This window comes from Mangifera indica, chromosome 2 (genome assembly GCF_011075055.1).
Source record: "Mangifera indica cultivar Alphonso chromosome 2, CATAS_Mindica_2.1, whole genome shotgun sequence".
Classification (NCBI taxonomy): domain Eukaryota; kingdom Viridiplantae; phylum Streptophyta; class Magnoliopsida; order Sapindales; family Anacardiaceae; genus Mangifera; species Mangifera indica.
The window spans coordinates 14893259-14908770 of record NC_058138.1 but is presented as its reverse complement, the minus strand read 5'-3'; the positions used below and the strand labels follow the sequence as shown (position 1 = coordinate 14908770).

Sequence of the window (15512 nt, the reverse complement as noted above, 5' to 3'; positions counted from 1 at the left end):
TGCTCTATAGTCCATGTATTAGATTTTATCTTGCATTGTCGGTGGAATAGCAACAAATAAAAAGGAAGAGTATTGTGGTGAGGTTTGAAGCTATTAATTGTAGCTGGATTTCCATTGTGATGTTGAGATACAAAAGATTGTGAGGGTGCGATTGCATTATTTGACTGGGATGAATAGTTGCATGGAGCAGCCAACTGTACTTTTGACTGATATTCAAAATCGGAAAAATTAAAATTCATTTGAGAAAACATCTATCAGTTGATGGGAATCAGTCATTTCATCAAACCTGGGGCCAAATTACATTTGTTTCATCATCTTAAAAAATCATCATTTAAATCTCTATTTATAAAAAATAATTTTAAAATAGTTATCGACGGACATTTATAGCCAACAATCTTTAATCACACTATATCTATTCAATTCCAATTGGAATCACACCATGTAGTACGATTTAATTAAAATAATATTAACATGGTGTGATTTCAATATGATTTCACGATGCAATCCTAATTAAATTATACTAAACCAGTGCAATTCTGATTAGAATTGTACTGTTTTAATGCAATTCGAACTGAAATCAAATTGCTCCAGTGTGATTAAAGGTCATCAACGGTTAATGTTTTGCCGACTGTTTTGAAATTTACTTTTATTTCTATAAATCAGAGCTGAAAATGTTTATAATCAAATTTGGGGGTAAAAGTGTTTTAATTTTGGTGACATTAAAAGTTCTAAAAGGTATTTATATCCTTTCACAATGAAAATCCTAAAAATTAACGAATTTTACTAACTGCACTTGACAGAAAGTGGGAAAATGGTATTTTTCAGCTTCAAGGATGGGAATTTATCATTTTCGCATAACCGGGATAAGAAAACAGTCGTTTTCTTGAACCCAAACATGAGGTGATATTTCACCCTACTATGGGTCAAAGATTTCCTTTTCTTGTTTCCAGCACTGTAATCCAAGAAAATTAAACTTTTCCTTTATAGATGTCGTTCACCATAAAGATGAAATCCTAGCTAGCTATCAACCCTAGCGACATCTAGCTATTGCTGGTTTCTTACATTTAATATGGACAATGTGTTTTATTGTCATCAGCACGTGATCCAGTAGACCCTTATAAATTAACAACTCCTTATTGCTAATTGAAACATTATGTTAGGCTCTTTTTTTCAAAGCAATTGTTTCTCCTATCAAACCCTAACCCTAACCTTAACCTTTACTAGGGTTTTTATGTACAAGAAAACAAGGATTCACCAAAATACTTTTGCCTTCCTAATTAAATGTGCTTCATTTCGAGGCGACACGAGCACTTTCCGGCGTTTCCTCTTATCTTTCCTGGAAACTCTCAAAATTTTCTGTGGATTCTCTTGACCCCCTTAGCCCTAATGTGCCCTGGTCTCTTCATTCTATTTCTCAACTTGCCCCTTCGCCTTCAACTTCATAATACAATTCCCATTAGCAACAACAGAAGTTTTATTGATCCCATGATTTTCTATATTGATCAACATCTATATAAAAATGATGCAAAGCACAAGGCAGGAATTCATGAAGTACTCTCAATTTCGTCTAAAAGAAGAAGACAACTGTCAAATATGATTGGTAGAAATGAACTCAGGCGGCTAAATATTATTGGGATCACATAAAAAATACTATTGGGGGACTAAATTACATATCTAGAAGTAATTGACACTAAATTAAATTAAACAATCCTCAAATTTTGTAGTATTTGATTGGTTACAAGTTCCATGCAACAACTCAGAAATTTAGAAACCAGAATTTCGAATTGGAAAAATGGACTCCATTTTAAAGTAATTTTTGAGTTTTCCCTAGGCCAAAGGACTATTTCGCAGCCAAGGTATGCTACATTACCAAGTTTCCCCCTTTTAACTTTAAAAATCCTAAATATCCACCCATAAACAATTAAAATTAACTGTAGTAAGGGTAAAATTATCATTTTATCTATAATATTAAAAATAAACTAAAATATAATCTCTTTTTGCCCCTATAAACTTTAAAAACTAAAAGTTTTCCCTAACCTAAGTTTTAAAAAATAACAGTTTCCCTTTAAGGTTTCATTTCTAGATCTCCAACGCCATCTCTAACTCCATTGTCGGCGACCTCTCCCTCCCAAAACCTCATCTTCCTCCGGTGGTCTCTCTCCTCCTATTTGAACGTTTGATTGACGTCAGAGGAGCCATGGAAGAAGAAGAGCTTCGTCGGAGAAGATGAAGCTCTTCGTCTTCCCAAATGAAGATGACAACTTCATCTTTGTTTGGGAGGACGAAGAGCTTCGTCTTCTCGACAAAGCTATTCATCTTTCATAGCTCTTCCAACATCAATAAGGCGTCCAAATAGGTGGAGAAAAACCGTCGGAGAGAGAGGTCATCGGCAATGGAGTCGACGATGGCGTCGAAGAACTGGAAATGAAACCCTAGGTGGAAACTGTTATTTTTTAAAACTTAAGTTATGAGAAATTTGTAGTTTTTAAAGTGTATGAGGGAAAAAAGAGATAAATTTTTAAGGAGTTAGAGTTTTATTAATTTTAACTACTTATAAGTGAGTATTTAGGATTTTCAAAGTTAAAAGGGGAAAACTAGAATGCAGGATACCTTGGGTGGAAAATAGTCCTTTGGCCTTTTCCCTAACTTATCGAAGTGTGAATTTGTTGAATGACATGAAGGTGAGGAGGGCAATTTGGTAATTTCATCAAGAACATTTGGCGAGACGGTCAGAGCACGGTCAAAGTTGCTTCTAATTTGTGTTTTTTTGTGCAAGCATGCAAACCGGATAATTGGCCCCTGGCTGCACCTCAGAGAACAAAACGCATGATGAGAAAGCCACGTGTCGGTCACATTCCTTTGAATTTGGCCGCAATATCTGAAACGACATGAGTAATATGGCCGGTGGCGAATCCCTGACACGCTACACTTTACATCTTCCAAGAAACCCATTGAACTATGAGTGGGAACGAGAACCAGTGAGATTCTAATAAGAAAATTTTATTAGTGCGCTTTTGTTTAAAAGTAGTTTTCTTTAGAAAAGGAAAATAAGAACAAAGGAAGTGATTTTCTTTTTTATGATTTTACACAGGGTTTTATTTTTGTTTCTGTTTTCGGTTTGCATATTCTGATTAGGGTTTTGACAAGTAAAGGTTGAAGAAGGCGAGAGAAGTGGGGCCTGCTCCCTTATTGTGGAGCATTTCAGTCAACGAACTTTATATATAAGTACAAGAATTTGGCCTGAAGTGTGTCATAGAAATTGGCAGGTGATTTTTATTGTTTAATTTCTTTTAGAATGTTTTGTTTATTATTTTTTGGTTTGGGTTCAGTCTCAGATTCTCAGTATTAAGTTTCTTATTCAATAAACTCAGAAGACAGAGTCTAAATCTCTGAAAAGTTCAGTCCGCAAATGATGTCCCTTATATCTATTTCTAGATATTTTAAGGAATTCGTCTTTTATATCTTATATTTTATATTAATGTGTGCTATTATAGATGTATAATTTTGAATCATCCTCCACATGGAAATATTTATACATGTGTATGTTTAACAACACAATAACACATGCACCATCTTTTGAAACTTTCTTTGCCAAAATAAAAAACTAGGTATTGCATAGAAGAGGGAGAGCATATGTACCATATTATTCAAATTTATGTATAACAAATTGAATTGATTAAACAGATGTAACATATTATTCCTATTCGTATGATTAATTGCATTATATATTAGGATATTATTGTATGTGAAGTTTAACCAGAGAGCAGCATATTATATAGGCTCACTTTAGTATATTATCGCATGATTATATTATTTTATTTTTAATTTAAAATCATTGATATATATTAAATGTATATTCATTTATCTATTCAAAATAAGTATATAAAATTTTATTGAATGAAAAATGATAGAGATGAATAATGTTATAGTTTTTAAGTAGAAATTAACCATAGTGGAAAATATGTCCTAGTATTAGTGGACATCATACTTACGGTAGTGTTGAAGAGATATGAAACTTTTCTCGATCTTCTTATCACTACAGTGGCTTTAAAAAAGAAAGTTCACTTGATCTCCCACCTTGCCTTATTGGGATAGTAAACATTTGAGTTGGTGAGGTTGATTATATATAATGGATGGTCTAGATGGATCCTTAATTCGTCTTAGAAATTAGACTTAGCCTAACTGGAAGCCACAAGGCTCATAAACAATGAATTACTCACCACAATACAACCTTCTAGTGTGTCCATATGACATGCACGAGATCATTTTTTTAATTAAATCTGAGATTAACTTTTGACGGGTGCGAAAACCAATTAGGTGGTCAACAGATTTCTACTTGGGGAACCAAATGAAATCCTTCAGTCTTTTTTTATCCTTCTCTAAAATATTTAGTTTTGTTTTTACAGTGAACATGAGTAATTCTTACACTTTCTCTCTAATACTTTTAATATTTAATATGTCGGATTTTACCTTATAATATTGAATGTACGTACTCACCCTCTTTAAACTCGGGGATCTACAAAGTTTTTTTTGTTAAGTTTCTGATGAGTTAAACCCATCTGGGAGATCTTCTGTGGTTGATGGGTTTGATCTTGATCTTCCTTTTAGTTTTAGAAGATCAGACTATAAAGAAAGAGAGAGAGAATTAGCTTTACGTAGAGTGGTCAATATTTAGACTAAGAGATGATTTGCAGAGTGTGGGAATGCTGGGCTTTGGGGAGTCATATATTACACAGAACGAGGACGAGAGTTCCAATAAACCAAGTGGGGTAAAGAGAGAGAGAAATTAGAGAGAGAGAGAGAGAGAGAGGAGAAGGATGGATTTTTCCAGTTGGAATTGTGGGTTCAAAATGTTAAGTGGAATGACAAAAAAAGAAATCCATATATAAGATACTATAAGTTTAAAAGAATATTAAATTTTTGATTTATTTGATTCATTAAAATTAATTATTATATTTAAAATTTTATTTATTTAATATAATTAGTTTAATCTCTCAAATTCAATTAGACTCGAATAAGTCCCTCAAAATTGTGGGTTTTGTCTTGTTACAAAAACTGAATTTGAATGGATCACCAACTTATAGTTTAGTATGAGCCACTCGTGTCCATGTTCAGTATCACAGATATAGATTTATTATTATTAATATTATTATTATTATAATAATAGTATGATCACTTAGTTTTCAAGCCTTGGAAAATGGTTTTGATAGTCAGAATACTTAAAATCACCACTGCCCTAAGGGTTCGGTTCCTTTGAAATTAACTCAGCAAAAGTGTCTATGTTCAGACTGTTTTTATTTAAACCCCTTGTATTCTTCTCTAAATTCTCTCTTTTCAACCTCCTCCTTCTTTCATCCTCTGAATCTCAGTCATCTGCAAACCTAGATTGTTAAAGAGAGAAGAGGACTTGAATATTAATTGCTTTATCACATGTATACTTAGTTTGTTTCGTTACATATTGACGATATTTCGATTTGTTGAAGGAAACAAAGTGTACTGAAATCCAAAGATTACTATCAAAGAAAACAGTATGGGCTCCATGAATTCAAACAACTGGCTCTCCTTTCCTCTCTCGCCTACCCATTCTTCTTTACCACCACAACTTCATACATCTCAGTCCCATCAGTTCAATATAGGGTTAGTGAATGAAAACATGGACAACCCATTTCAAGGTCAAGGTAGGTGACTCTGTTCATCCCATTTTTTCAGTCTCTTTCTTACTATGTCTCGAATGATTTGTGTATATTTTGTAATTTACAGAATGGAATCTGATTAATACTCATGGAAGTGGTGAAGTTCCAAAGGTTGCAGATTTTCTTGGTGTTAGCAAATCTGAGAATCAGTCAGATCTTGTGGCGTTCAATGAAATTCAAGCAAACGAATCGGATTATCTCTTTCAAAACAACAGCTTAGTGCCTGTGCAAAACACCATTGCAGCCGCCTCTGGTAACTATGAGTTTCCAGAAAATGCTAACAATTTGCAGTCTTTGACATTGTCCATGGGAAGTGGCAAGGGTTCAACTTGTGAAACCAGTGGTGAAAACAGTACTAACACCGTCGAAGCTACCCCAAGACGAACTCTTGACACTTTTGGCCAACGAACTTCAATATATCGAGGCGTAACAAGGTAAGTATGAACACATATTTTACATTTAATTAGAATTCTTCTTTAAAATTTCCCTTGTTCACATTGTAAATTTATGTGTTCCATTATAGGCATAGATGGACAGGAAGATATGAAGCCCATCTTTGGGATAATAGTTGTAGAAGAGAAGGGCAATCAAGGAAAGGACGACAAGGTAAACGAGTTTCTTGATATTGTTGTAATTTTTCACTTGAGTTTCGTCTGACAAGTTACTAACCATTTGTTGTGATGAATTTTTCTTGATGGTTTCGCTTTCTACTGTCCCTCACAGTATACTTAGGTGAGATAAAGTTGTCTTCTCTTCATCTTTTTTGAAGCTTTCTATTCCATCACCTTTTACAGTTTCTACAAGTTGCGAAAAAAGGTATCTTTAATTCTCTTTTGATGTGCAGGTGGGTATGACAAAGAAGAAAAGGCAGCTAGGGCTTATGATCTAGCTGCATTGAAATACTGGGGAACGTCCACTACTACCAATTTTCCAGTAAGTTCTTAACGCTGAGATAAAATAATTCATACGAACTATGTAAACTATCTAATGTGATTACAAACATTTCTCTCTTGCAGATTAGTAACTACGAGAAGGAATTGGAAGAGATGAAACACATGACTAGACAAGAATTTGTGGCCTCTATTAGAAGGCATGTATAAAAATTTCTATAGCTTGAAAATTAAATAATAAGAGGCTTCGAGTTTTGATATGATTAATTATTTTGGCGATCAAATGCAGAAAGAGTAGTGGTTTTTCGAGGGGTGCTTCCATGTATCGTGGAGTTACAAGGCATCACCAGCATGGAAGATGGCAAGCAAGGATTGGGAGAGTTGCAGGAAACAAAGATCTTTACTTGGGAACTTTCAGTAAGTAATTAAAATCCCATTCTCTCATTGACAGATTATATATCGAAGCTTTACTTATTTTGAACAATTATAGGTACGGAGGAGGAAGCTGCAGAAGCTTATGACATTGCAGCGATAAAGTTCAGAGGCTTAAATGCAGTCACCAATTTTGACATGAACCGTTATGATGTAAAAGCCATACTCGAAAGCAACACTCTACCGATCGGAGGAGGTGCGGCGAAACGGTTAAAAGAGGCGCAAGCTCTTGAATCTTCAAGACGTCGTGAAGAAATGATAGCCCTCGGTTCAACTTTCCAATACGGAAGCTCCAGCTCGAGCAGGCTACAAGCATATCCATTAATGCAAACCCCATTTGACCAAAGTCCTCAACCTTTACTTTCCTTACAAAATCAAGACATTTCTCATTACACTCAGGACCCTTCGTTTCACCAAACTTACATTCAAACCCAGCTGCAATTGCACCAGCAACCTGCAGGGTCCTATAACTTACACCCGTCGAGCCAGAGCTCTCATTTTTACAACAGTTATCTTCAAAACAACCCGGCTTTGCTTCATGGGATGGTCAACATGGGTTCTAATTCTTCTTCAGTGCTTGACAATAATGGAAGTTCTAGTGGGAGTTACAGTGGAGGGTATCTCGGCAACGGCATTAATGGGGTGAATGGTGTTGGATCTGCCGAAGAACTGCCCCTTGTAAAGGTGGATTATGATATGCCAGCGGGTGGATATGGAAACTGGACGGGGGATTCAGTTCAGGGGACAAATGGAGGAGTTTTTACAATGTGGAATGACTGACTGAAAATGAAAATGTTTTGAGAAAACAGACACAATTTACTATGCTTTTTTCTTTCATGTTGCAAGCAAATATATTAGGATTTTTAATGGGAAACTATAGAGATGTAGGTCTACTTTGATTAGAAGAAGAAGCCCTAGTTTTCATTGGTGGTTGTATTTTTTTATGATTAATTGTTGGTGGTGAGGGTTAGGGCTCTTACGATGGAAGAGTTGACCAAAAATCAGATTCAAGGGTCTTAATAGGACCCAAATTTTGTATCCAGAAGACCCAAATTAATTTTTGGATCTTTTTTAACATAAATAGTTTCTGTTATTACTCCTAGTACTTTAGAAATACTTTTTCTAATATCAACCAAATGGTTTTTAAGTCATTATATCCTTATGAATCAATGATCCTATTAAGTCATACATGTTTTATATAAAGATAGATTATCTAAAAGAATATTAGATATAAATTATTATTATATTTAATAAAAATTTATATAAATAAATAATTATTGTGTTTTATTGTTAATAATAAAATGATACTAAGATATTATATTCTAAAATATTATTTATATTACTTATTATATATCATCTTTATTAATAGAAAATTGTCAAAAAATTTTAGACAAACCAAGTAAGAAAAAAAAAATATGGAGGAAAAAGGAAAAATATAAAATAGATAAAGTAAGGAATAATTTTGATACTAGGGTGTATGTGATGTATACACAGTTTGGGTTCTGAAAGGTTTGGTCTTGTGCTAAGTCTTTTGAATTATGAGCTGACAAAATTTCATTAATCCCAATCCTGGTACAGAAAATAGGCAACAAAAAGTTTTTCAGTTTTCTTTCACTGTTGCCTTATGATACATTTCAGGGTAGGTAAATGTAATTATGGCGTACGGTGTTGGCAGAATAGTGGGTAGAGAAGTACAGATAGAGTTTACTTCTTTCTTTTAGCTTGTCATCTCATTGGGCATTTCAGCCCTTTTAGGGTAGAGAATAACTTACAACATGAGACCCTAACGTACAATAAAATTAATAGATACTAAAACTTTTAAAATAAAAATTTAAGTTTGAATTTTTATTATATTTATGAAATATTAATTTATCAAGTAACGTAAATAATCTGATTATTACTTTCACTTTCGATATTAAAAGATTATCAATAAAATCTTAATTTTATTATAATTATATTTTTATTTTTTAATTTTTAGAACAAAAATAATCTCATTTTCAATTAATATAACAAATAATATAAAAAATATTTTAAAATAATTATACCCAAAGATATTTAAGTAAAATAATATACTAATATTTTTTTATTACATCTAACCAAACACAATAATTATTTATATCTACTAAATTTTATCAAATATAGTAATCATTTAAACTAAATAATCTATCTTCAAAATAATCTTTTAATTTTGATAATAAAATATTACCTAAATCAAACGTCCTATTGAATCAATTAACTTTATAAAAGAATTGAAAATGCAGGGCTAAATTATGATTTGGGAAACTTTGATACTAAAATTCGGGCTGCTAGTGCCGTTTGTAATTTGTAACGAGTTATAAGCGTTTATTAAATGAGTAACACTTTGAAAACAAATAATGATATATCACTATATCATTATTTATACTTTAAATTTGTACATATTATTTAGCCCGAATTCCACAAATTGTTCATTATAATAAAGAAATAGGATGGTTGATATAGTTCACGTATGATGTATATGATGATTTTATAAGCACAAAAAAACTCGAACAGAGCCAAATATTCTCTGCGAATGACCAAATCTTATTGAATTGGATCCACATTTTTTGTTTTTATTCTACAATACGAGTTACTTTTAAGGTCTGATCTTTCACATTTGGTCATATCTCTATATTTCTTCAGAATTATATATACTTTCCATGCTTTTATCATCCTTTTGTCCTCTCCTGTGACAACATTAATCCTAAACCTTTCTAAGGTTTATCTTTCAACAACCCACATGGGTTGTTTTGTAATATGTTGGATCCATCAAATCAATATTATTGACACTAAAAAGAAACAGTCAAATTCCACACATCACAATCAAATACATAACCAAAAGAAACTAACGCCAATAAAAAGAAAACATAATTAAAAATTTACAAAGGCACAAAGAAAATCCATGGATGTTTGCATTCCATATCATCCAGAAATCGCACAACCATTTTCACATAAACAGCTAAAAGATGATATATGCCACATGATATGACATATATTTCACAGGTACTAGCCAAGACAAAAAGTTCATCAAACCAGAGACCACAGAGATTCAGACCCTAAATACTGAAGCCAACATACAAGTTCTCACCAATCATAAGATATAGAGTACTTTATACTTTTGCACAGATGTCCTAACTCTCATTCATTCCCTTCCCAGAATCATATATCAAAACAAATAAGGACATCTGAAAACATATGCGGCCAACTCCGAAGAAGACCCCACAGATGAAACTGACCACATCACTCTTTTTCAATAAATTGAAACTTACATTGGATTTAGATTTTATCAAGCTTCTCTGCCTTGATAACAGGGTTTGCTTTTGCTATTGCATCCCGGGCAGCAGTGCGGTAGTCAAAAGGGCAGTCGTGTTTGTCTGAATAGCGATGTGAAGCACAGAACATGTTACCACAGCGACATTTGAATCCTGTTAAGCCAACCCGCTTCTTGCAGCTGTTGCAACGGTTGGGACCCTCTTTTGGCTTAGCCTCAACACTACTCTCCCCTGAACCTGAACCACATGAGGGCTGCTCCACAGAGATGACTTTTGACTCCACTGACTTAACTTGCACATCCACAGTGGCAGCAACAGTAACAGCAACAGGGTCACTAGCATTGCTGCTTGATGATTCATTTACAAGGCTTCCAATAGATGATGCAGCAAGCTTAGTTTGTTCTTGTTTCAACATCATATCCTTGTAGCATTTAGAACACATATTCATTGTAGCCACACTTCCAAAGAAGCCACAGTTGTTGATGCACAAAATAGGGCCTTCAGGAGGAGCTTGGCATCCAGTCTCATCATTGTCCATTTTTTCACCTCCCCTGCACCATAAACATAACAAAATTTTAGATGAAAAGATATTAACAAAAGAAAAATCCCAATGCTTGGGACTCAACTCGTCCTTTGTGTACGTTGTACAATAAATGCAAATGGAAACATAAAGACATAGAGACATGAAGAGTTTTCAGGTTATTACATCAAATCTGACACTGTTAAAGTAATTATAAAAGAAAACAATATAGGAACATCAGTGAACCGGAAATGCACAAGGAGATCAAAAGGTTGGACCTTAATAAAAAAAATAAGTTTTGGCCAACAGCATTAGGACAGCAAGTCAGGTCAGCAACACCATTACATGACTGTAAAATGAAATGTTTAAAGCCAAAATAAAGCTGTATTAAGCATATTGCTTGTACTAACACCTACCAGAGAGTATATAATCTGTATATATAATCTGTAAAAGGGATTGATTTAGGTCGTTTTAGTCAAATCAATCCACTCCAACCAAGGAGAAAAATTTACCATGCCATTAAGCTGTTGTGATGAATCCACCCACGCATTTAGTGACACATCAATATGAAAAGAAAAAGAAAAAGTGGAGGGATAATTTTTTCCTTTTAGAAAAATAGGCTTGTGTCATTCAATAAGTGCGTAGATGCACAACATCAACATAATGATTTGATACATAAAATGCACCAAGTTTTTCTCCCAACCAATAATTGAATCACTTATCCAAGCTATGAAACTAAATGATGATACAGTTACTGATAGTTGTGAGCCAAACCAACTCATTTTAATTGGTTTGATTCAGTTTTTCATGCCAGTGTATTATAGCTCCACCTCAAAATAACATAGATGAAAATCGTACTGATACAACTCAACTTTCAGTCAACCCTCTTACTTGAAGAAAATGACAGTATTTCACAGACTAAAAGGATATTTAAATGAATATAACAACAGACTCACAAGCCCTAAATTTTAAAAAATCAATAACCCATCCAACGCCTATGTGGAACCCTCCAAGTCTTAAAGTGAAATATAAGCCCAATCTGGCTTTTAACCTAAGAAAGATCAAATGCTATTCAATTCAGATCTAAAACTGTTACAATATAAAATATGAAAATGAAAGAGTAAATGGTATATCCAAAAATATAGCTGCTTAAATAAGAAAACAAATCCATTTACAGTCAGATGTACGCAACATTAAATATTTAATTTATATTTAAAACAAGGACAATGATGTTCCCTTTATCTTACTGAACCAAACATTTAAATTCTGGTGACACAGCACTAAAATGGTATAAGCAAGATTTATTGATCATTATGCATCCTCATCAGTGACAAAAATATTGCATAGACATTCAAAATTTTTATTCTAATTTATCTAATAGTCTAATGCATTATCCACACATACATCTAGTTCCCAACTCCCAACTTTTAAGCAAAGAAAAGAATTGTGTACATAAAACCCTGAAATGGTGCCAAAAACTATACTAAAAGACAAGTATAGTCAATTCTGTAACTATGAACAATAAAATATCCCAAGGGAAAAAAAAAAGAAATGCTTCCCTGTCATGCAACAGAAGAATAACTTTGATGAATTATAAAAAGAAAACTTCATTAAATTATGAGGAAATAGAGATGTTAAAGAAGCCTATATAAAAGTCCCTCTGGCTAATCCTTATAGGAATTTCAACTAAATTTAAATCTTGCCTGTGCCAAATTTTTTTTATTCCTTAATTTACATAGTTAATGCAAAAGATAGGAGTAAAAACTTCAACAGCTTCCTTAGTTACATACTTAGAGAGAGGTTCCATGTTCAATATCCACTTTGCCGGCAGAGTTTCATCTTCGGAACCATAAATCTCAAGCCTTTAAACGACTAAAGTATCAGATAAAGATCTTGTGAAATAAGAATAATTAATCTTTCTGGACTATTGCTTTGTTAGATGCTATCTTTTTCAAATATTATAAATGCTGGATGTGAATGATAGTCTCTAAAAACCAATAGGTTTTTTCAAATATTATCAATATTTTTTCTCAAATGCACACATAAACCATGAAATACTGCACAACAAACATCAAAACCAACCTGACACAAAAAATAAATATTTTGGATCAAACACACTTGCCCCAATCATATCTCACTATTAGCATAAACATGGCTTAAAATAATTAGCTACTTTATTTGATATAAGCTAGTAGCAGACTATCCTGTATATTGCATATACTTGTACAAACCAAAGTAAGAACATTCAAACATGAGCACACATCATTTTAAATCATCCCAAAATTTTCAATAATATCTATGACTACTCGGTCATCCCCAAACCCACAAGTAAAAATCACAAATCATCAAAGAAAATTAACAGCTAAAATTAATAGATGCATCAATAAAAACCATACTCTATTACAACCAGTTCAATACATCAACAAAGGAAGCAAACAACAGAGACACTTCCGCAAAACCCACTTGAAATGGCTTATTATACATATTAAAACGAGTTTTAACCATCAAAGTGTCACCAAAAGAAAAAATCCCAAACTTTCTTAAAACAAAACAAAATTCCAAACTTTAAACATGCCCAGAAAACAAAAATGATTTTTTTCTAATAATATACAAATCAAGCCCCAATAAAAACATACGCCACACAATCTTCCTAAACATAAATACAAAAATAAATAAATAAATAAACATAAAAAAAGAATCAAAATACTAACCTTTTAGCCAGAGAATTCCTATTAATGAATCTCTAAAGCCGATAAAACAAGCTCAAAACGGCATCCGATGGGCCCTGCTTTTCATCCCATCAAAGAAAAAAGAAACCCATAATCAATTAATGAATAAAAACCAAAAACCCTCCCTAAAAAAAAAAAAAAAAAAAAAAAGAAAATCGAGAAAAAACACATAATCAAAGCCCAGATCAAAAACCCTAACCCCAAAACGTTTTGGACTAGATCCGAGAGAGAGGTGGAGAGAACACAAGCCAAAGAGACAAAGCAGAGAGAGACGTTTCGGTTTTATTTATTTCTTCCTACTCAGGTGTCTCTCTGATTTTTAAGGGGCGTTGTTTCTCTGCCAACGAAGGGTCTTTATTGATTAGGAGCAACGTGTCGCCTCGCCATTGGTCTGGTATGTAACTTTTTCTTTCCCATTTTGCCCTCCGCCTGATCCCTAATATCGGTTTTGACAATACAAGGTGATAGATGACAGCTAGTGAAATATGTACGGATGACGGTCCAATGGGAGTTGAAAGAAGAGGGTGTTTGTGTGTAATGGTATTTGAGGTGTAAATTTTTTTGGTAAGCAAATAAGCTAAATTTTGAATTTTTTGGGTGTTTTTTCTATATATTAATATTGATAAAAAAAAAACCTTTATTTTTTTGGAATCATTAAGGATAATCAATAATTATTAATCATTTTATGTTAATTTGTGTAATTTTTATTACTAGAAATAAAATATTAATTTCTTGAAAGATTAAGGGCATAAATTATTACTATATTTAATAAATTTATATGAATAAATAATTAGTAATTATATAAATATTTTTTGTATACAATTTAGATACACAGATAACGTGTTATTATATGATTGAGTGTTATTGTATATTTAATTTAAAATCATTAAATCATATAATAACATATCATCTATATATATCAATTATATACGAAAAATATATACATATAGTTTTATTGATAAATAATTATTATATTTTTATAAAAAATAATAAAAAATGATGAGATATTATTTTATTTAAATGAACTTAAAATATTATTAAATATAAATTAGTATTATGTTTGATTAAATTAACATATTTTATATTAAAATATTTGTTTTGTATATTTTCTAAAATATTTTCCATTTTAACAATATATCAGAATTTTTTTATATAGTCATTATTTGTTTAGTTGTCATATCATTGTTAATATATTTTTTAAAAGTATTTTTTATATTATTTATTATTTTAATTGATAATTGAAGGTATTTTTGTTAAAATAGTAACAAAATTAAGATTAGATTAATAATCTTTTAAAATTTAAGGTGAATAGTAATCAAATTATCTTCTATATTTACTATCATATCACCTTTAATAGTAAAAAATTATCTAAATCTTTTATTAATTATGAACAAAATAAGATAATAATAACAACAAATAATAAATTAAAGTAATCAAATATTCCCCAAATCATTTTTTTATCTATTAAGTTTAAAAAAAAAAATACCCACCTATCCATTAAAATCAGAATTTAACTTATATATATGGATATGTTATGTATGTGCGCACATGTTAGTGTCTATATATGTGTGTGTATTATTTCCTCATCTTCCCTTTTTTATTCTATTTTATCATTTTTTGGCCACTAGAAAAACACTCAAGGGGAGTTGCATGAATTTGGCCAGAACCTTATCATGTTGTCCTCATTCGCAACATTGACTGATCATGACATAGTTGAATTTATCTTATTTTATTAAATGTGAGAAATTTGGTTTCATCATCATATGAGATTGAGATAAAAAAAAGTTGTCGAAGGTCTTACTGTCAATTATGTTAACTTCAAAGCTTAGATACATTTTGAGTCACAATTCACATCCTTAATCCGAAAGTTATTGTTTCGAAATTTGTCAACTCCCTCTTAACATTGCTCTCACAATATTTGTCTATAAGAGAGAGTCAATCAAAACCATTGTTGCACA

General features: G+C 32.1%; 2 protein-coding genes across 3 annotated transcripts; one reads left to right on the top strand and one right to left on the bottom strand.

Annotated features, from left to right (window-relative positions):
• The first annotated feature begins 5466 nt into the window (after positions 1 to 5466).
• LOC123208921 (AP2-like ethylene-responsive transcription factor PLT2) lies at positions 5467 to 8049 on the top strand. Its single transcript, XM_044626568.1, has 8 exons — positions 5467 to 5678; positions 5761 to 6127; positions 6217 to 6299; positions 6417 to 6425; positions 6538 to 6626; positions 6710 to 6783; positions 6873 to 7000; positions 7074 to 8049. The coding sequence occupies exons 1-8, from the start codon at positions 5531 to 5533 to the stop codon at positions 7793 to 7795; spliced, it is 1620 nt and encodes a 539-aa protein (XP_044482503.1). The 5' UTR covers positions 5467 to 5530; the 3' UTR covers positions 7796 to 8049.
• A 1839-nt stretch (positions 8050 to 9888) lies between these two features.
• Positions 9889 to 13910, bottom strand: LOC123208920 (zinc finger A20 and AN1 domain-containing stress-associated protein 8-like). Of its 2 annotated transcripts, none has more exons than XM_044626565.1 (3): positions 13754 to 13910; positions 13537 to 13610; positions 9889 to 10856 (listed from the first exon to the last, which is right to left on the bottom strand). In XM_044626565.1, the coding sequence occupies exon 3, from the start codon at positions 10841 to 10843 to the stop codon at positions 10310 to 10312; it is 534 nt and encodes a 177-aa protein (XP_044482500.1). In that variant the 5' UTR covers positions 10844 to 10856; positions 13537 to 13610; positions 13754 to 13910; the 3' UTR covers positions 9889 to 10309. The 2 variants fall into 2 exon arrangements, with proteins under 2 accessions (XP_044482500.1, XP_044482502.1); XM_044626567.1 differs by having other exon boundaries at positions 13537 to 13613; positions 13754 to 13883.
• Positions 13911 to 15512: the final 1602 nt, after the last annotated feature.